This window comes from Hipposideros armiger, unplaced genomic scaffold (genome assembly GCF_001890085.2).
Source record: "Hipposideros armiger isolate ML-2016 unplaced genomic scaffold, ASM189008v1 scaffold_1023, whole genome shotgun sequence".
Lineage (NCBI taxonomy): Eukaryota > Metazoa > Chordata > Mammalia > Chiroptera > Hipposideridae > Hipposideros > Hipposideros armiger.
The window spans coordinates 215,216-236,245 of record NW_017732373.1 but is presented as its reverse complement, the minus strand read 5'-3'; the positions used below and the strand labels follow the sequence as shown (position 1 = coordinate 236,245).

The 21,030-nt window shown below is 42.6% G+C and overlaps 1 protein-coding gene across 1 annotated transcript in view; it reads left to right on the top strand.

Moving 5' to 3' along the window:
• Positions 1-21,030, top strand: part of USH2A (usherin) — a 465,799-nt gene that overhangs the window by 235,595 nt on the left and 209,174 nt on the right. Inside the window, exons 26-28 of the mRNA XM_019631633.1 lie at positions 1,075-1,278; positions 1,407-1,487; positions 4,097-4,294. Coding sequence (XP_019487178.1) covers positions 1,075-1,278; positions 1,407-1,487; positions 4,097-4,294 — 483 coding nt within the window. The remainder of the gene's footprint in view (positions 1-1,074; positions 1,279-1,406; positions 1,488-4,096; positions 4,295-21,030) is intronic.

Genomic DNA, 21,030 nt, shown 5'->3' with positions numbered 1-21,030 from the left:
GTGTGTGTGTGTGTGTGTGTGTGTGTGTGTGTGTGTTTGCATGTTTGCGCTACAGCAAATCTCAGACTCAGTCCGTGTCCCTTGTTTTACAATTTTGTGCAGTTTTCTGAGAAACAATTCTGCTGAACCTCATTGAGCTGATGTTTGTTTACACAAAATAGGAATTCAAAGCAACCACTGGTCCCTGGCTGCCCCGTGGTTTTCTAAAGAGCAGTGCACACTCCACATCTGTCCCCTCTGTGTTGTCTGGTACACTTCACAGACCCGCACTGCACCGCGGTCCTTCTGGAGGCAGCTACCCTGCACATGTTCGTGCAACCTCTGGGCGTTGCCATGACTGGAGCTGAATTTGGTCCCTGTCATGCGAACATGAACATGAAACTGGGGCCATTTTGTACATTGAAAGTTCTGGAGCTCCGTGAAAATGGCCACGCACAGTCACAGTTCCTCATCTGCCCATTTAACTGGGACTTCGCCCTGTGTCTCTGAAATGATTATTATGGAATCCATGGCGATACCTCAGGATTCTAGTGTAGTTTGAAATTATATTCTCTTTCCTGCTATCCTGTACAATATCCTCAAAGGGCATTTTCCCCCCGTAGCCTTGTCGAATAATTATGCTACTTCAAATATTGCTTTTTGTCACTTCAACACTGACTGATACAGGTAACTTAATTTCCCAGAATTGAGAGACCCCCCTCCCCACGACTATATTGTGTAATCGTCTAAATATTATTTCCAGAGAATATACACAATGAGAAAATGTGGGCCTAAAGAGGTGTAATAAACACTTCCAGTTGACTATAGTTCAGTCGGATTGTAATTACCAACTTATATTTTTTTCAAAATAACATAAATGGAGATATTTTTAAATATTTTTTTTGTGACAACCTTACCTGATAAAAATCAGGAGGAGGCATAAGGCGTTTCCCAATTGAGACCTGCAAGTTTAAAAATTGTATCTAAAGCACCCCCCGACACACACCTCACCCAGACATGCTGCAGAGGACAGGAATGGTTGGTCATCAATGGCTCAGGCCCTTCATGCGATTCTCCTCTCTTCCTGTTTGCTAGGTTTCGGCGGCTGCATGAAGGATGTTGCCTTTGCACGGGGCGCTGCCGTTCACTTGGCATCTGTGTCCAGCGGCGCTGTCAGAGTCAATCTGGATGGATGCCTATCAACTGCCAGCGCTGTTAACTGCAGGGGGAATGACTCCATCCTCGTGCACTGCGGGGCAGAGCACAGCGTGCAGGAGAGCGGCCTGCAGCCCTTCACAGGTGAGGGGGTTGGGGGCTCTGAGCTGCGTGGCACGCGCCTCCTCGTCAGCCCCTGTGCCCGTTCAGCCAGCCCACGCCGGTCTTCCTGACTAATTAGTTGACTTTCTCTGCTCTCCTTTCCACCTAAGAATACCTGTACCGAGTGATAGCCTCACATGAAGGGGGGTCTGTCTACAGTGACTGGAGTCGGGGACGGACCACCGGAGCCGGTGAGTATCGCCTTAGAACGCGTGTCTGTACCCACATGCACGTACTTGTGTGTACAGGCTTGCGCGTGCCCAAGAAAGAGAACACTCACCCCAAAGCAAGGAGTCTGTTTGCAGTCTCCTGACAGAGCGTGCCTTGCTTTGCACATGGATGCGCCATGGCTACCATGCTTCGTAGCTCAGCGTTTCCAATCTTTCAAACACTTAATAAGTATTTGCTCAGGCCTGGTTCTTTCCTCTTCAGAGGTAGAAAGAAGTTCACGTTGTCTCAAGGATTTCATAGGCCTGTATCTACAGTCATATATCTAAGGATGAGGAACCGTTATAGACTGCATAGACCCCCAAGAAGCTAAAATCAGGGTCGCCATTAGGTGCGGGAGGCACCGTCTTGCCTCCCTCGTGCAGAGAGTGTATTTGCAACCTGCACCCTGGTCAGAAGCAGACGTGCCTTTTATCACATCATGGCAGCTGTTTGTCATGGTGTGGATTGCTAGGATCTCAGAATGATTCTCCCAGGATAGAAACTGCTTATTGGTCTAATGTTCTTGAATTGGACGGGAAATGATTAGGAGATAAAATACATTAGATCTCATCTCAGACAACTGATTTATAAACGCTTTGTGCTTCTGACAGTGATCAAACATTATTTTCACAGAGTGTCATGGGAAGACATTCATCACAAAAGGTTGGGTGAATCTAGTAGCCTTCTACCATTTTGGGTCAAATATCTGTCAGAAAGGCAAATGTATTTCCATATGATTGCCACTTATGTCTCTTAAAGTTATTCCTTAGCAAGTCACAATGTATCTAAAGATGTGTTTTTCATCAAGATATTGTCTCATACTTTTTTTTTCCCTTTTATCAACAAGGGGTTGCTAACCCAGGCATCCTTTGAGGAGTCTTACTAATCTAAAAGATAATTAAATAGGGAGATGGAGTACTAAGAATAATTTTCCAAGGTCTCTGCCAACAGAATTTCCACAAGAAGACAGCTTGACACTTTTCCAGGATGACTTAAATTATTATCTGTTTATAGGCAAAACGACGAATTAAATGATCTCTTAAGATTCTTCTCGACGTCAGAGCAGGGAGAAAGCTCTGATGTAAAATATTCATTTGTTACTGGCACATCCCCTGCCCCTATTTCTCCCTCCTCTACTTCATTAACAAATACACTATAAAGTCTGCTTTTAGTCTAATTCAACAACATAAATAGGTGCCTAGAAAGTATACTGCTCACATAGCTTCCTAGTCCCCATTGTGAGTGCCACTGAGAAAGTATGCCGATTGAGGTCTGAATTTATAGCAATGATCTGACCACCAAGTCTTATGCCATAAATTCATATTTACAGTCTGACCACAACACTGAACAGCTACATACTCCCAAGGGCGGGAGAATAATTGCACTATTTAATTATTTTTGAGTCAGTTTTGCTCTGTCCCTTATGAGAAGACCATCTGTTAGACAGTACCGTACTTTGCCCTGTACCACATTTCAGAACTAATAAAATCAACATCACTCCCATTGTCCCTTTCCTGGCAACTCGATCGTGTGGCCCGTGCATTTTTCCAGGGGCACCCGCCTGTGGTGGTCTAACTGCACAGCGGTTCTCCACGTCTGTGCTTCCTCTCATCCTTTATGTCCGTTTCGGTTCCTTGGAAGCTGTCCTATTTTTACTGTTCTGAGCAGTGAAGTCAGAGGAAGAGAATATTCGATGTGGGGGAACCGGAGAGGTCCTCCCTCGACAGGGCTTGAGTCCACGCGCAGGTAGAACAGGTCTCCCATCCATCACCCTGCCAGGGAGCCCCGTGGGCCTTTCTCACTGTCCCCGGTGCAGTCAGCGGTGATGAGGTGGTTACTGATCAGAACCGTAGAAATATCTGATTAATAGTTAAAGGTATGGATTTTTTAAATTAGGGGACACAGCTTGTAAGATTTTGCATTTCCTTTAAAAACTCCCTCATTTTGTTAATTACTGGCTTGTGATCCTCTGAAGGAAATGTCCCTGAAAATGGTTTTGTATAACCTCAAGGGCACCAGCTTTTCAACCCCCTAAAATGCAATTAGCAATGTATCCCATATATCATATCTGGTAGAACTTCGCTTTTTTAAAATTAATTTGAAGAACAATTGAATTTGGAAAATGAGATCAGACATTCAAGTAAAATACAATCACATGTGTGATTTTTTTGGCTAATACATTGAAGATATAAAAGTGTCAAAACCAGTACATATAATAACACCCTAATTATCTTGCTTCAGAGGGGTACGTCATTACATTGTTTGAACTTGTTATCTGCCTACCCTCCACCTCCTCCTTTATGAGTGATGTTTAAAACATGTCGGCTACATTAAATGTTTTGGGAAAACCTGGACTAGACTTGAAAGAATGTTATATCGATGGAGTTTTGATGGTTTTGAAATATCGCTTCCACTGAATGGCTCAAGATGTGCAGTCCTATTAAATCAATGCTGAAAAGTTACAACTCTAATAAATTGTATTTATGCTAATGGTCGAGTCTGATTTACTGTGGCCATTAAAAGTGAAGAATGGGGCAATTGTCTTCTCAGAGCTGCCATTTTCTCTGTTTTCTCTTTTATTCCTTCACAGCCCCACACAGTGTGCGAGCTCCCTCAAGAGTCCGGGGCATAAACGGGCACAGCATTGAAGTGACCTGGGAGGAACCGGCCATGGTTAGAGGTGTAATTGAGAAGTACATCCTGAGAGCCTACAGCCAGGACGGTGACCCCCATCCACCCCGCACACCCGCTGCCTCATCTGAGTTTGTCAACACCGACACCCTCACAGGTAAAGGCGGTTCCTTAAGGGAATAAATCACGTTCACTGTCTTTTCGTTTTGATTTTAAGTAAAAACATGCTTCAAGGTTTTGGGGTTTTCCCCCCCCCCCAAAGACATTAAATATTCATATATTTTGCCTGATTAAAGACAACAAGAACCATCTAATGATATGTAAGCCTGTATCCACCCAGGAGGAAAAGAATTATTCTGTAATATTATGGGCTTTCATGGATAGCTTCATAACAAGGTTGATATTTTCCCCATCCCCAAAAGAATAGGTCACACACGGCTATAAACCTTTAAACTGTATAGACATCTTTTAGGGATCCTGAATATCTATTTCACCTTGCAAAAAGTTACTCTTTGGGACTAGCCTAAGTTCACAGCACCATTATTTGTTGTAAAATTGTTGATTAAGTACAATTATGCCATGGTAGAGGATTGTGAGAGCATCAGCAGTTTGACAGGGAAACCAAGGAATCAATTTCTCACAGGGCGCCGTGCTGTGCTGCATGATCGGCGTGGATTATACCCACGCATACCCACCCATCCCACGTGTACTGCAGGGCGCGCACGCGTGGAGTAACAGCAGTTTGCAGCTTCAGGAAACGTGAAAGCACATTTACATGGAAAGTCACATTTAAGCCTTTGACCAAAAAGAGTAAAATGCGTCAACAAATGTGATAGAAACACATTTTATTTCCCCTGTCAGAGAGTTTTATAACTTGAAAAATCCTATGGAGTTTAGAGTACCCTTCTAGCATGTCTGTTGGTCACCCTTGAAGCCTTCATTCTTTAGACTCCGTAGACCCTGCAGCCCAAATATACAAACTGTTTTTAAAAATCTCCTATCTCCAGCTCCTTTTATCATTCTTTCAACCACCTGATAAAAAGCCAACTTGATTTGGTCCACAATGTGCCATTCATTGCCCACACTGCACATTACAAATAAGTGATCTGGGGGTGGGACGGGGGACATAGTTTCTCACTGAAAATTCTGTCTCCATTTTCCAAATGGATACTGAGTAATGACACCAGTCCTACCACATTTCTGCAATAAGCTCGTCATTCAATAGTTTGTTTTTCTAAACTCCCTAAACAGTAGCCTCTCTTTCCTTACCCCATTCGGTGGATAGGCTTGTATATGAGATCACCTTCAACACCAGGGAAGAAATGGGATCGATGATTTAGGACTTAGTCACCTTCTTGCTACCAAGTATACACATGAATTGCCCTTTTCTGACTGATAGGGTCGTTAGAGGGGATTAAATGAATTGCTGTATGCTGATAATTTAAAATCATTCTTAGCATATAATAGGGCATTTGCCATCACCGTTACTTTCATTTTTTTAAATTTTCTTTTTACTTTTCTCTCTTTTTTTTCCCCTCCTGTTTTAACAGAGCTGCTCTTATCCTATGAAAAATAAAATCGTCACAAGTCCTGTGGGCCCCGTTGTCCCTCCCTTTCCCAGATGTCACTGTGGCCTCACCTCCTCACATACGTTTTCACCCCCTCTGTCCATGGCAGTGGTTCACAGAGTGTGGCCGAGACCACGAGCTCCATCGCCTCTCACCTTGTTAGTGATGCAGCTTTTCCACCCCCCCCCCACACACACACACACACACCGCTGAGCTGGAGCTTGTGGGGCAGGGCTCTGCACTTCTGTGTTAACAAGCCCTGCTCACCTGGATTCCTCCCAGGACCCTTCAGTCTGTGTCTAGTCTGTCACTTCAACTCCCCGGGTGGCAGACCAGCCCAGTACGCTCTTAGATGTCGCTGCAGACCATGCCAGGCTTGCGGCTGGTGAGCAGGGAGAAGATAATTCGAGAACCACCAACCAATAGTTACCTATTTTTATATACTCAGTCTGCAAAACAATGAGGAAAAAGTCTCCACTTTTAATGCAAGTGTGTCCATTTTTCTTTGGGAATCTTGCTTTCTGCTTATCTTTCTCTTTTACTTATTGCTTTTACATTCACTATTTATATTTTAACCTTTGAAGTCACATTGTCTTGTGGATATCTTCGGTACACAGAATCTAGTTTGATTTCGTTTTAAACTCGACTTGAAGTTCTCTGTTTTAGTAGCAGTGTTTAACTCATTCGCATTTACTTTTATAATTTATACAGCTGTTCCTATTTCTGCAATCATGGCTCACACTTTCCAGTTTTGTTTGTTACTGTTATTTAATGCCTATTTGGCTGTCCTTTCATTTTCTGTTCTTGCCCGTGCGGACTATGGATTCTTTAACTGGTTTCCTCCTTGGGGGCGCTTTTCAGGTTACATCTGCTGCTTGCAGTTGTGAAAGGAGCATGTAAGGGCATGTGTAGAAGGTAATTGTAAAGATTATGGAGAACGCCAATATCGTCAGGTGGACTGTTTTTGTGCAGAATCAGGATATGGAAGAGTGGGGTATGATTGGGGAGGCACCAACGCCAGCATGAATCATGATCAAAGTCAGAATTTCGCAGTAAAGGAAGAAGAATACTGGGAAGGGGAGGGGGATGTGAAAGAGTAGACAGCCAGGAAGTTGGATTTGGTGATGTCGGTGGTGTGAAGACTGGTGGGTGACAGCTGCTTTGCCAGTTGGCTGAGCTAACAAGGTACCAAGACGGGGAGATAGGTAAAGCAGACCAAGAGCAAAACTGCTCTTGATCTTGAAAGTAATCCTCCTTGAGCATTTCTGAGGTGACTTTTGTTGGGATTTTAATGTTTTAGTTGTTAGAGTGACATTTATTTGAATGAAGCAATGCTGGGACCAGTTGCACAAGGCCACTTAGCCTTATTGGTTCACAAAGGGTTAAGCAATGTTCAGAAAATGTATTGGTTTCTTTTTATTTTTTTCTGTTATGTAGCAATTCTTTCATTCTTCAGATTTGTGCCTATGCCTTGGAAAGTTGGGTATTGTTTATATGATTATTACTTATGATGAGAGAGAGCGGTTTTCCATATTTTCTGTTTCTTTCCAGTTTGTACTTATTTTAGTAGCTCAGAACACAGCTTGTAGAGTCAAATCAACCAAGGTTCCCATCCCGACTATGTCACTTGTTAGCTGTGTGATCTCAGGCAAGCTGTAAAACGCATCCCTATACCGGGATTTCCTTTTACAGGAGTTGGGAATACAAACCTTCTTTAGGTTATAGATCTGTTATGAAGATGATAAATGAATTACCTACACAGACTATTTAGCTCATAAACAGGCACATAGTAAGTGTCCAATTAATCAATTATCTTTGTACTATTTAGTCTCTGAATTCTAGGCTATTCCTTCATAATTGTTCACCTTTCATTTTCTGATTTTTGCACTGTTGATTCTGCTCTTTGAGCCGTTTAAGATAATTTTTAAAATTCTTTATGTCTTTTATACTATTCAACATTTTTTCCTCATCTCATCCAATTCGCTTTGATTTCTGCCTCTCTCTCAATATTCTCTTTTCATCTCTTTTCTATACCACCTACCTTCTGCCTCTTGTTTAATGGATTCTGAGTTGTTGTAGATCTTATTAGTAGCATGAAACGGGTTTTCAAATTTTACGTGTTTCCTGAGTCAGGTTGTCCCCAGCGCATGATAGTGTTCTCTAATTTGAGGGCTGTCTCCTCTCCTTCCTCCTGAGTTACAGATGTTTTTCCCTTGGGCTGAATGCACCCTTGCACCCCCACTGTGGCTAAACGCAGCTGCACCCCTGCTTCTATAGTTCAGTCAGCCCATCCCTAAACTCACCTGCAGACTGAGATTTGCTCAGGAAAAGTAAGCCATGTTCAAATGATTTTACTGGGCACCCAGTTGTTAATAAAAACCTTCACTGGGATTGTGATGGGGTCAGTAGATGTAGGTTTCTGTTGGCCTCAGAGCAACCTGTTAACCTCGCTCCTTTTTGCCCAGTGTGGGGAGAAGGGGTCGCTGAGACATTTCGTACCCAGCTCCAGATTCTGTTTGCCCTGAGCTGTCCTTCAGGTGTCCATTTGTCTTTACCTGGCGTCCTCCCAGCATTTCTAAACCTTCAGCAGTTTCACTGGGGTTCTTCCAAGGCGGTAGCTCTCAACCGTGGAGCAAAAACTAAGCCACCTGGGATCTTTAAACAATGCTGGTGCCTGGGCCTCACCTGCGGAGTCTGACTTTTCAGTCTGGAATGCAGCCTGGTCTTTTTAAAGTGTCTGCAGGCATACCTCTGTCATACAGGCACCCCTGGGAAATGCGGGGAAAGGGAGGGTTCTAGCCAGTGATCAAGTCTCAGTTTTACCCAGAAATCCTTTGGACAATTTCCACCTCCCAATTGAAGCTTGAAAATGTACGAAGAAAAAAGTCAAATGTCTGTATGAAAATGATAAGGTAGGAAAAATAGATGAAATCAGCAAAGGAGAATTATAGACAACAAAATTAAGTGAAATGATTATTAGGAAGAATCACTATGGCCAGGCTTACAAAATGCAGAAGACAAAAGAAAAAAAATGAGTACTAACTAAGGGAACTGGGAGACTAGAATAGTGAGGCTGAATGTTTCCTGTTAATGAATTTGGCTACCGGAGGGTTAAACGAGATAAAGCCAGTAACACGGAGAGCCTGAGGGTTGACAGCCCCACTCAGGAGCAAGTGGGCCTCCTTGGGCTTGGGGGTCTGAGTCCTGTGCCCTCTTAAGGACACTATTCGGAGCAGGAGTTCTTGAGAGCTCATTTCCTCTGCTGGAGCCCCTGGGTAGAAAGCCCCGCAGTCGCACTCCAGTGTATCTTTAGACTTTTCGCAAAGGGCGCGCATTAACTCTGTGTAGCTCTTGCTGAATTTCTCTCCAGTCCTGTTAACAGGCGAGGCTGCTGCCCAGAGACAGGCCTGGCATTTTCCTTCAGTCCAAGGGCTGCTCACAAAGCGACTTCACAATGATTTGAGATTATGTCAAGAATAAGTGGAATCAAGAATTTGCACATATGCATTTTTTTCCTTCCTTAAAATGTTTAAACATGTAAACTTAATTATTAGCATCATTGCTAGAGTACCTAGTAGAATACTAAGGATATAATTGGTACACGGAAGATATTTTCTCAGTTTTATTGTTGCATTGCACTGAGAAAAAGTCTAGGAGTATATTTCTTACTCAAATAAAATAATAGATAATTATAATAACATTTATTTTCACTATAGCTTAGCAGAATAGCCAATAACAGCCTTCCTGATGACCCAAATGAATCTAAATTTATGTAGAAAAAGAAATGCAAGACATTTTAGTTTATAATGCCTGCGATCAGAGTTTTTGCTGTGAAAACTGGCTCCGACATCATATACAGTAAACATTAGTCTACCCAAAGACAGTGGGTGATGTGCTGAAAACCTGTTTCTCATTCTCGCTCCCTTCCAGAGCCAGTAGTAATAGTTAGCAATTCTCAACTCTGCTGGTCATGAGGCAATTCCTGGAATGCTTAAGCAGTGCAGATTCTTGGGCTCCACCAGGACTGTATATTTGGGCTAAGATTTGGAAATCTGCCTTTTACCAAGTGACCCAGGTGGTTCTCCTGTGAAAGGTCCATGGCCCACACACTGAAAACTACTGGGGTGAGAGGGGTCATTTTTTACCTGCTGGGCTTGGTTTATCTCCGCTTTGTTTGTTTCTTGCCATTGTTCTAGCTGCATTAGTTTTGTGGGCAGAAAGATGCTAAGACAAATGAAGACACAGAAGCAGTGGGAGTTGGGATCTACCATGAAAGGCAGGTTCCTGAAAGTTGCCAGGGGAAGGAAGTGACAATTAGTGGGGTTCTTGGTAAGCTGTAGATTCTGATTGAATAGGTCTGGAGATGTGGTACCAGAGTCGGTGTTTCTACGAAGGCCAGCCGTTCCCCTCCCCCATCCCACGATACTCAATAGGAAGGCAAGGAGCTCACTGTTTATATAGGAAACGCAAAGTGCCCTTTTATAAGTGATTTTTTTGCCTGACACCTGACTTCGGAACTTAACCCCAGTCCATCAGCCCATCAATAAGTAAGATACTATTCTCCATGTGTAGGCATAGGTGTATGTATGCATATACATATATTACTTATATTACATATAATATGTACTATTATTATACTTACCTGAGAAGCCTGCAGAGAGATGACTGTAATAACACCTTCGATGCCATGCAATTTTGTTTTCTACTCCACTGAGAATTCTTACTCCAGTTGTTGAAACTGCCTGCGGGGGCTCTGTGCACACCTGAGTTATTTATTAGACAGTAAGCTCCTGGAGGACAGATGTGTTTTATATTTAAGTCTTGTTCAGTACTCTGCTTGAGATAAGTGATCAGCACACTTTTCTTGAATGAAGGTGTAGATAAAGGAACAAATGCAGCTCTTTGTCGCCCACCCTGCAGCTCATGTGATGTCAATGTTGTCTGATCCTGCCGAGCGTTGAACTGCTGGCTCCCCATAAAGGCTCAGCAGCACATGGTTCTCTAGTTTTATGAAACAGTGTACAGAACCATCATGACTTAAGCATCTATTCGGAACTTAATATACATATTCCCAGTGGGAAAATAGCAAGTTGGTAGGGTGAAAAGAATCTAAATATGAGTTCCAAAATTTATACTTTATCATGGAACTCAGTCACTATATAGTTGCAGTTAAAAATAATGGAGGCCGGTATGGCCATGCAGATGATAATTACAGAGAGCAGAAAATAATTATTTATTAAAAACAACATTATATCCTGTGTTTCAGGCTGGTGATAGATCCTACCTTTGCAATCTGCTTTCTTTGCTGTTACTTTTTTTGTTTTTTAATTGTAGTAAAGTACACACGATAGTCTGCTTTTATGCCATCAAAATATTGTCTAAACATTCTCTCTAAAGGATAATAGTGTGTAAAAATATTAAAATTTTGTGGGGCCAAAACAATGAAGAAGAGTTTTTTATTTTATTTTTAATTGGGGAACAGTGTGTTTTTCCAGGACCCATCAGCTCCAAGTCGAGTAGTTGTTTCAATCTAGCTGTGGAGGGCGCAGCTCAGTGGCCCATGTGGGGATCAAACCGGCAACCTTGGTGACACAAGCACTGAGCTCTAACCAACTGTGCTAATCGGCCGCCCCAAGAGGAGTTTTTTATTTTAAATTAATTTTGTTTGAGAGACAGAGACCAGAAAATAACAGTGACTTAGACAAGGTTAGGTTTTTCTCTCTCTCTGGTAACGGATGTTCATGCAGTCAGTGCAGGGGTGGGATGTTCACAGTGCCAGGGACACATGCGGTGCGTCTTCTTGCTGCGCTATCCTTAGGGAGAAGGCCCCTGCTTCATGGTCCAATATGGTGGCTTGAGCATCCGCCATCCAGGCTGCTTTCCACTCAGCACATTGTCCTTCAAGCCGTGTTTCAGAGGTCCTTCCTATGCTTAACGGTTCCAGTCTGTGGTCAGGACGTGGTCGCGTGGCTACACCTCGCTGCTGGAAATGCTGGGGAATGTTGTTCGTATCCAAAGTAGCCATTGCCCAGATTTAAAAAAAAAACAGTTTTAATTTTACTGTGGACGATGAGGAAATATATAATAAAAGAGCACTTACTGGTCTCTGCCACGATAGGCAAACATCAGCAGTAAATTTGAAAAATTCATTTTAATGATATCTTCAAAAATGAATTTTGAAGAAATCTATCCTTTTTGTAATGCTTCATAAATTAATATTTCATATTTGTAGTTTATTACAAACTTTACATGTAAGTCTTACAAGAAATTGGTCTGAAAAAAAATTCACAGGGTGAAAATATGGGCTATGACATAAATAGTAAAAAATGGAAATGATGTAATGTTCCTGCTTAGCTAATGTAGGAGAATTTCATTAGGTAATGTAGTGTTGATGAGTTAATAGCTCTAACGCCCCTGAATGCGTAATGCGCCTGAGCTACTTGGACGCTGTGAAATAGCAGGGCTTTTTACAAGTTGTTCAGTTTACTGTATGCTGGAAGAATTGGCAGTGAAAGATGTAGATTTCTTTTCGGTAGCATGTTGTGCCAGGGTTAGAAATGATGGTGATATATACATTTTGCTGTATAGTGGTAATCAACTAGGTGTGTCTATAATGGTAGTGTATTTGATATAAAGACTTCAAGGTTACCAATCAGATTTGATAAAGGAAAGGAGCAGTCACTCCAAATTTCCTGTTTTCTAACTTTTATGACCTTTTTATATTTGTATTGTATATGGAACTAATAAAAAACATCATATATACACACACACATATATATATAATATGTATATAACTTTCATAATATATAAAATATATGTACATATTATGTGTGTGTGTATATATTGTTACACTCAGTAACACACGCGTACGCACTGATACAGCATGTCTTATGCATCAGTTGTTTTTGTAAGGGGATTACAGGCATACATACTTGCCGTTTGGGGGGATAAACATGCTACTTTCTGTTTGTACAAAATAGGTTTTAGTAATAAATTACAACCTTTTGACATATTTTAAGGTATATCTTTTTATTTATTATTATTTTTTTTAGAGAAGTAATTGCTATAAAAAGTTTGCTATTATTTTAGTAACATTTCTTCAACCCATCTTTTTTCTTCTCGTCGAACTGGGGCTTAGGGTGAAGGACAGGAGCAGTGACCTTGGAGTCAGGAGCAGGTTCTGACCTGGTCTTGGCTGAGGGACTGGAGACACACAGGACGCTCTGCCAAACAGCAGCTCCTACTGTCCAATGGGAGGGTAGTGCCGGGGCTTTGAGCAGGGAGCCCAGGTCTCTGATTAGTGACGGGTGGCGCTCATCCTCGTGCTCTGCTGCCCTCCTGCCTCCGTGCCTGCCCCTGCTCAGTGCAGTGTTCCGTTGGAGCGTTCTAATTGCAGTGTCAGCCCTTTATGCTAGGTAAAGAGTTAACATCCGTGGGTGGATTCAGACCTCTTGCAGAGTTAGAAGGAAAATAACAGACTCTGTAGTTCCTACTCTGAAGTCATGGATTCAGACTTTGAGGGTAGGTGTAAGCCTGCAGAGAGCATCATAACTGGATAATGCTTTGAGGTCAGTTAAAATCACTGTTTAAACTATTCTTTAACACTGAGGTTAGACCCTATATTTTATAAAGAAAATAAAAGAACAAAACATGATTTTACCTCCTATCTGTAAGCATCAAAATCTGTTTAGTCTTTGATAGAGGTGTGCAACTTTCTTCACTCCCCACTAGAAGTTTTAAAGATGTTCAGGAAGTCCATTTGAAGGAAATTAAATATAAAAAATTTGGTTTTAGAGTGTTTAAAGAATTACCTTAGGTTTGGGGTAAATGCGTTTAGTGTTGCACCTTTTGGTTAAAATGAAAATTGACTTGCATTTTATAAATATTAGAGATCCTTATTTTCATTTAAAATATTACCAAAAAACACAAAATGCATTCTCTCTTCCTAGGCTACTAAAAATCAGAGGAGAAGCATTCTCGTGTGTTTCCAGATCTCGGTTAGACCGTTAAATTTTCATCCATATTTAACAAATGTCATTATTCAGTTTCATGGGGTCACTGTGTCAAAATGTCTGTGTTAGAACTTTAATTTATTTGCCGAGGTTCCTTTAAGTGGGCAGAAAGCATGGCGTGTTGGATTGATTTATTCTCTTTAATCCGCCCATTGCATTGGTTTGCAGCTCAAAACTTATTCTGGGATGCACACTGAAAAATTGGGGTTTATCAGCACTGCAGCAGCATTCTGAACCAGGAAAGCCGCCTTCTCTTCTGCTTTCCTTCCCCCGGCCGATTTTCCTTTAAAAAGTGGGCTCTTCCATTCTGTCTCCAGGTAGCAGCTCTGCCTGTGTGGTATCCCTGACCAGATGGTCCTCTCAATAAATGCCTTGCTTGTGCCCACCCTCACTTTCTTGATCCAAATGTGAAATGCCAGCAAATAAATAAGAGCATTGCACTCTGAGGAGTTCTCTTGAGATGGAGGAAAGCCCTGGGGAGAGAAAGCTAGAAACAGCTTTTCTGTTTATTGTGAGTGCTCTTAGTTATTGGCCAGTAGGTAGAAGACACTGTTTAGATGATATAAAATTTAAAGGTGTGTGTGTGTGTGTGTGTGTGTGTGTGTGTGTGTAAGAGAGAGAGTGAGAGAGAGAGAGCACAATCTCCCTATTATTCCAAATGCCTTCGGTTGCATGAACATGCTCTTGGATTGTTAGTCCATTTGAAATAGTATGCATAATCTTTGCGAGGCTCCCATAGACGTTGGACCCGGGTCGATTGCTGGGTGCGGGTTTCACCACTGGACTAAAAGCTAGGCGGAAATGAGTGGGTAATGAGAGCAGAGCCGCCAGTTCTTTAATTGAATTAAAAGCTGGGTGACATCAATGCAGACACCTGTCCAATTACAGACAGGCCAAGGTGTTTACCATCCCTGTACCAGCGATTCGAAGATGACAGAAATCTTTCCGCCCACAGATTAGCATAATGAAGGAGAACAGATTACAGTGGATGTGGGCCAAACACACCCAGGTTGGCAGCTGGGGGGTGGGGTGGGGGAGGGAGGCGGAACCTGACCAAGTGCAGAAATAGAAACCTCGTCCCTTCTTCCCCCAGTGTGTTTGGCTTTTTAACAGCTCGGTTTCCAGGCAGAGCATTTATACTGGTCTGCATTTAGTCTGAGGAGTTAGTTGCACGGTCCCAACATGAAGGCTGCCTCTTCTGTTGCTCTCATGCGCCTCAGTGTGTGGAGTTCTCTCAGAGGCACAGAAGCCGGCCCGGCTGGCGTCAGCTCCCCAATATTGTCTTAGGCAGTGGAGCTGCCTCCAGTGATGAATATTTCTCTTCAGCTCCTTTGAAACTTGAGGGGGAAGAGAAGGTTGGAAATCATCTTCTCGGTCCAAAGAAGCACCATCTGTTACTTTGCTGGTTCCCTGAAGAGTGGAGGGTGGGCGTGGGGCTGTCTTCCAGTGAGGGACACAGCTGAGTGGAGCTGGACGATGGAAAGGCTTCACGTTTGGGTCAGACATCAAGTAAGCGTCCGTTTTTGGTTAATGACTATAATCGCTGCTGGAAAATAGGGCAAGTAAGGAAGTAAAAGGAGGTGCCCTTTGCCTTCGAGGAGTTCCCCCCCAGATCATTGCGAGGGACTGAAAATGGCCAGGTTCTCCAGGGCAAGGCTGTTCCCTCTGTGAGGGGGAAATCCTCAGAACACACGGTTTGCAGCCACATTGGCCTCGGGCTCTTAAGCCCCCTCCTGCGTGGGCTCCCTTCCTTGAAATCAAGTCCCCACGGCCCTTGCTCTTTCAGCCTGGGCTTTCTGTCCCCACTGAGGCCTACGGTTCAAAGGGACCACGCTTGCTTCCCTTGAAACTCCCTTGGTGTGGCATGTGAGGATTTCTCAATGTTAAGCATTAATGCAAAATGCATTATCGCTTAGCCCTGAGAGTTGTGCTCGTGCGGGTGCCAAAGATTTTAATCCAGACTCCCGATGCCGCCGCGTTTCATGGGCTACTAACACTTTTAAGACATCAATAATGCTTGCTTTATGCTTATTGAATGTTTTTTCAGCTCTCCCTCTTCCATTATCAAAGGGGGCTGCCGGGTTTCCTGACGTGGTTGGGACCATTTTCTGATTTCACAGAGTTTTGTGACTGAAAGGGAATTTGAGAGGTCATCTTGGCCTGCCTCGATGTAGGGACGATCTCAAGATCGAAGGAAAAACCTTGTCTGGGATGTTTCCCAAAGAAGAGATTTATATCCAAACCATTCTTAAAAGTTCCCACTATCAGGGCGTACTTCTTTATTTTGAATACCCACGTGTTACAGACCCCGTTTACTCTTTCTGGGTTTTCTGTGTACACAGAATTTATGCCACATTTTTTCTGTCTAGGATTCCTTTATAAATATGTCACACTCTATATGTTGCAGTATTTTTTAATATCATATTAAGCTATACTTTCAATGGTTATCTTTTTTCCTCTTTGTCTTTAAGTATAGCTGTCCTATCACCTTGGACTGGGAAGTCGGATCCTATAAGTGCCCTGGTCACTTGCAATATATGCAGGCATTCTGCCTATGTGTTCATCTCTAATGACTGTTGTTATCAGCAGGGTCATTCTAGTCTTAGGTTAGAAGCCTTATAGAGGTTGGTCGTATTCCAAGTCACTGTTCCCAGAGCGATGTAGAAGAATCACCGATAAGTATTTTTTGATGATGAAGTGTTATCATAGTACTTTTTTGGTTTTTTTGTTTGTTTTGTGTTTTTTTCCTGAGAGTATATAATGTAAATAGGGCTCTGACACTTAAAGCAAGGCCATTAGGTCAATCACTCAGTGGTCTGTAGGCACATTTCCAAAAAGGGCTGCCTCAGTGTTACAAACAATGTTCATGTCTCTTTCTTTGATCATAGCAGAACTTTTTATTGTATAAGCATCAAATTTAATCCATCCTGGTAAACTCCCCATACAGAGAAACAAGAGATAAACTGCGTGTCCCTGACAATAGGATGTCTTTGTCATTTTTCCGATGTGGTCAAGACCATGTAGGTGACTAGCTGCTTCTCCTACCCCAACTGTTACTTGTAACCGGACAAGAGAGAAAATGCTCGATCGTTACACTACAACACTCTGACTGACATAGAAAGTACTGATCTGTATTTAGGGAAAATTATTCCATCGGTTTAATGAACTTTGTCTCTGAGACACAATGCTAAGAGCAAGGTCCCCACTGGAAATGTGAACATATGCCACCTCAGCCTTAGAACGTGTAGCCCATTTTTTGAAATTCTGGTTTACAAACCACCCCAAACTTTCCACGTTGGACTCAAAGTTGGCAAGGACCAAAACATCAGCTTCCTTTTTCTTCTTTTCTGTTTTCTGTTTTGCAGCTCTCATCCCTAAATGTTTATTATTGTCTCACCTGCCATGAAATGGAAAATGTGAGCACTTTGATAAATGGCCTCAGGGATGATCTACTTTCTCTCCAGCCTCTTTCTTTAAGAACCTCGGGGTTTTTTCTTCTGTGAAACACAATTTGGTAAACTTCTCTATCAAAGCACAGAGCAAGGGAAAGCAAGTTTGATGAGAGGCACATTAACTGTTATTTAAGGTCCTTAAGGTTTAAGGGCAAACACATTACTAAAGGGATTCCATGATACATATATGCACACAAAACAACTCTTTTAGTGAAGGCAAGAAAGGTTAAATAAAATGCCGAAGACCGTTTAGTAAATGTGAACTCGGTACCCATGTAGAGTGGCCCTTCTTAACGTCTACAATAATGCCTTTCTCGCTAGGTTGATAGAACAGTGCCAAATCCAACTATTTCAAGGCCAGTTTTCAAAATCACAAAATACTGGAACTGCTTTTGTAAGATTTCTCAGTGATGCTATTACCCGGGTGCAGGATGCATCTTCATACGAAACGTTTGAGAGCACCAGCCTGTATGCATCCCCTGTGTCCCTTTGGACACTGTATTCCTGTGTTCCAGCTACATCCTGCCCACCTGTGAGAGGCAGTGCTTCCCACGTGTGCCACAGGGTTAGTGACAAAAAATGAGAACTGACCTCACATGCCAAAACGTCTTTCTTAAAGCTTGATGTAAGAGGACGTTTCATTCTCTCTGGGCTGACTTATTTTCTGTGAGGATGGCGTTCTGTTCGTTCAGACATGCAGGTTGTCATGTTCAAGCTCTTGCCATAGAGTTGTACTTGGCAAGAGGAAAGACAGGGCCAATTTGAAAGATGTTCTAAGGGTAAAATGTCTGTAATCTATCTTACACTGATACCTTATGTTTGAGCCTGAACATTTAGGATCGTGATGGAGGTGTTAATAAAATAGAAAGAGGAAGGTTATGGTGTACTTACAATTTAGGATGTTGGGTCTGGGTTGTGGCATGTTGAGAGTGAAATGCTGGTGGACCGTCCTGATGGGATGCGTGACCTGCCGGGTAACATGTAGAACCAAAGCTTTGGGGAGAGACGTAAATGTACTGAGAGATGCTGATGTACCTGAGAGATGAGTCTTGATAAGCTAACAAAGAGGCAGGAAGAGGCCTGAAGACCCAACCTTGTACGAGACAAGCTATTCAAAGGACTGTGAAAGGAGAATGTGGAGGTCAGGCCGAGGAAAGGAAGGGGCCCTCAGTGGTTTAGGAGAACAACGTGGGGAAAAAGCAGCAGCACAGAGCAAGTGGAGGGAGGCAAATTAAAAGTAGACTGGATTAAGAAACTTTGGTACATTTACACAATGGAGTATTACTCAGCTATAAAGACGGAAATAGTACCCTTTGCAACAATATGGATGGAACTAGAGAACATTATGCTAAGTGAAATAAGTCAGTCAGAGAAAGACAAATATCATATGATCTCACTTATACGTGGATTCTAAGGAACTGAATGGATGGGAGAAGTGGATGGAGATAGTCTCAGAGACACAGAGGAAGAACTGAGGGTTGCTAGTCGGGAGGGGGTGGGGATGAAGGAGAAGGGGAAGGGATGAGACAATACAAATGGGTAATTGTAATATGGCCGCAGGGATAGAAAAAGACAGTCCGAGGAATACAATCAATAATGTTGTAAGTATTTCTTAGGGGGCCAGATGGACCCATGTCCTTTTGGGGAGTCCACTTCATAGTTGATGTAGAGGCCTGACCACCGCATTGTATTTCTGAAACTGATGCTGAATAATACTGTATGTCAACTATAATTATATATACATATAACCTCGGGACATGGAGTAGAGTGCGGGAACGGATTCAGTGGAATTGTAATAGATAAGCATGATATCGGGGGTGGGAGGGCAATAGATGGGGGGAGAGGGGTTGTTACCTGGTGAGGGTGAAAAGGGTAACTATTGCATTGTTCTGTACACCTGAAACTAACAATAAAAAAATTAAAAAAGAAAAAAATCTGTAAAAAAAAAGTAGAGGAGAAAAAAGCTTGATGAAGAGTTACTTGATCTGGTATTTAAAGGATTACTAGGGATCTTTAAAAGATACAAATCAGTGTTTAGTGGCACAGTGCCGACTGAAACTGAGTGCCGATAGTAACCTAGCCTGAACTGACATGGCCGCGGCTAGAGCGCTCGGTGCTAACTGGTTATTTTTCTAAACTCATTTAATCTGGATGGTAACACTTTGAGGTAGAGACTGTATATCCCCCGTCTCACAGATGAGGCCTGTGAGGCCTCTCCTTCAAGACAGGTACCACTGTTATCTGTTTAGAGGTGAGGAAACTGAGTCACAGGGGTCTGAGCCACTTGTCCAGTCCTGTCCAGCACGTCAGTATATGCACTGGCCTTTGGCCCCAGGCAGCCTGGCTCGAGCAGCTGTGCTCTTGACCACTACACCCTCCCATGATGAGAATGCACATGTGATGATGCAAGCTTTCTTTTAAGACATTTGGTAGAGGGAGAAATAGCTTCTTAAGAGAAAGTGGGCTCCGAATGTGGGTCATGGTCTGGGAAATGCAAGAGGAACTGACAGTCTCAGTGGCAGGAATCAGGGAAAGCAGAAGGTGATAGCATGAGGGGCTGTGAAATTAGAGACAGCTGAGCTTGGCACGAGGTGGCCACACATGCACGTGCATTACTTCCTTGGCTCGCTGCCTTCTTGGGCCACGAGCTAAGACAGTGGTGCCAGGGACAGGGGAGAGGGTTTGGTAGCCCAGAGGGAGGCTGGGAGAGTGGCCGGGATGAAGACTCGCCAGCAGTGCTGGGGACAGAGGGCAGATGGGAGGTCCCCACGCTCACAACGGCTATGGTCTTCCCTTCATCCTGACTCTGCTTTTTTAATGTTTAAATTTTGGGGGAGGGAGAATTAGGGAGATAGGGATGTCAAAAATCTGTGTATGAGTGATGCAAGCTGTCACCAATCTTGGCACATTAAAACAATAACACACTCTCTAGGCAATGGAAGGTTTACTCAATAGAGGAATACCATGAATGGAGCCATCTTTATATAAGAATGATGGCAATCAATATGGTTAGGATTAAAGACAGCTACGGAAAACTTCTGCAATTAAAAACACTGGTGAGCAAGTACACACATTATATTTTTGATACCTCTTTAATTCACAGGATGAACTAAAGAGCTTCTGCCAGTAAACAAAATGTGTTTTCATGTCTGTAGGTACTTTCAATTGCAGCACAAATCTTATATATTCACCACCAAGCCAGGTTAATTCACCATTTTCATGTGCAACATTTCTGTTAAGGACAGCTGTCTTAATTAAATAAACTAATAATTTTGCAAGTCAAAGTACAAAAGCATAATTACCTAATTTGCTAATTGTTCAAGTATGTTGATTTGCATATTTGTTAGCTGCAACATGAACAAATAGTTTGTATATGTGTATCCTACCGTTCAAATAATGAAGCCACTCTTGGGAGTAACATTTCCTAAAGTGTTTTAATAGATGCCACATAAAAAGGACTCTAGTTAAATAAGATTGAAAAATGCAAGGTAAAGGAAATGAAAGAGTTTTGTTTCTGCAGGAGGTCCAGGATCCTGGAATGGGATAATGTGCATCTTAACCATCAGATACACTACACTCTACTTCCTGAACTATATTTGCCCCCTCCCAATTTTACAGGGGAAACATTTCAGGGCACTGATATTTTGAGGCACACATTTGGGGGAAATGCTGTTCAGAGCTGGCTTAACAATAGGTTTGTCTCACAATATTTTCTCACTAATTACTCCATTCTGTAATCAGCACACAGGCAAAATTAAAGAGGCATGTTTTTTGTTTTCTGTCTTTCTCTCTGTCTCAGTCTCCATCTCTCTCCCTCTCTCTCCCTCTCTCTCCCTCTCTCCCCCTCTCTCCCCCTCTCTC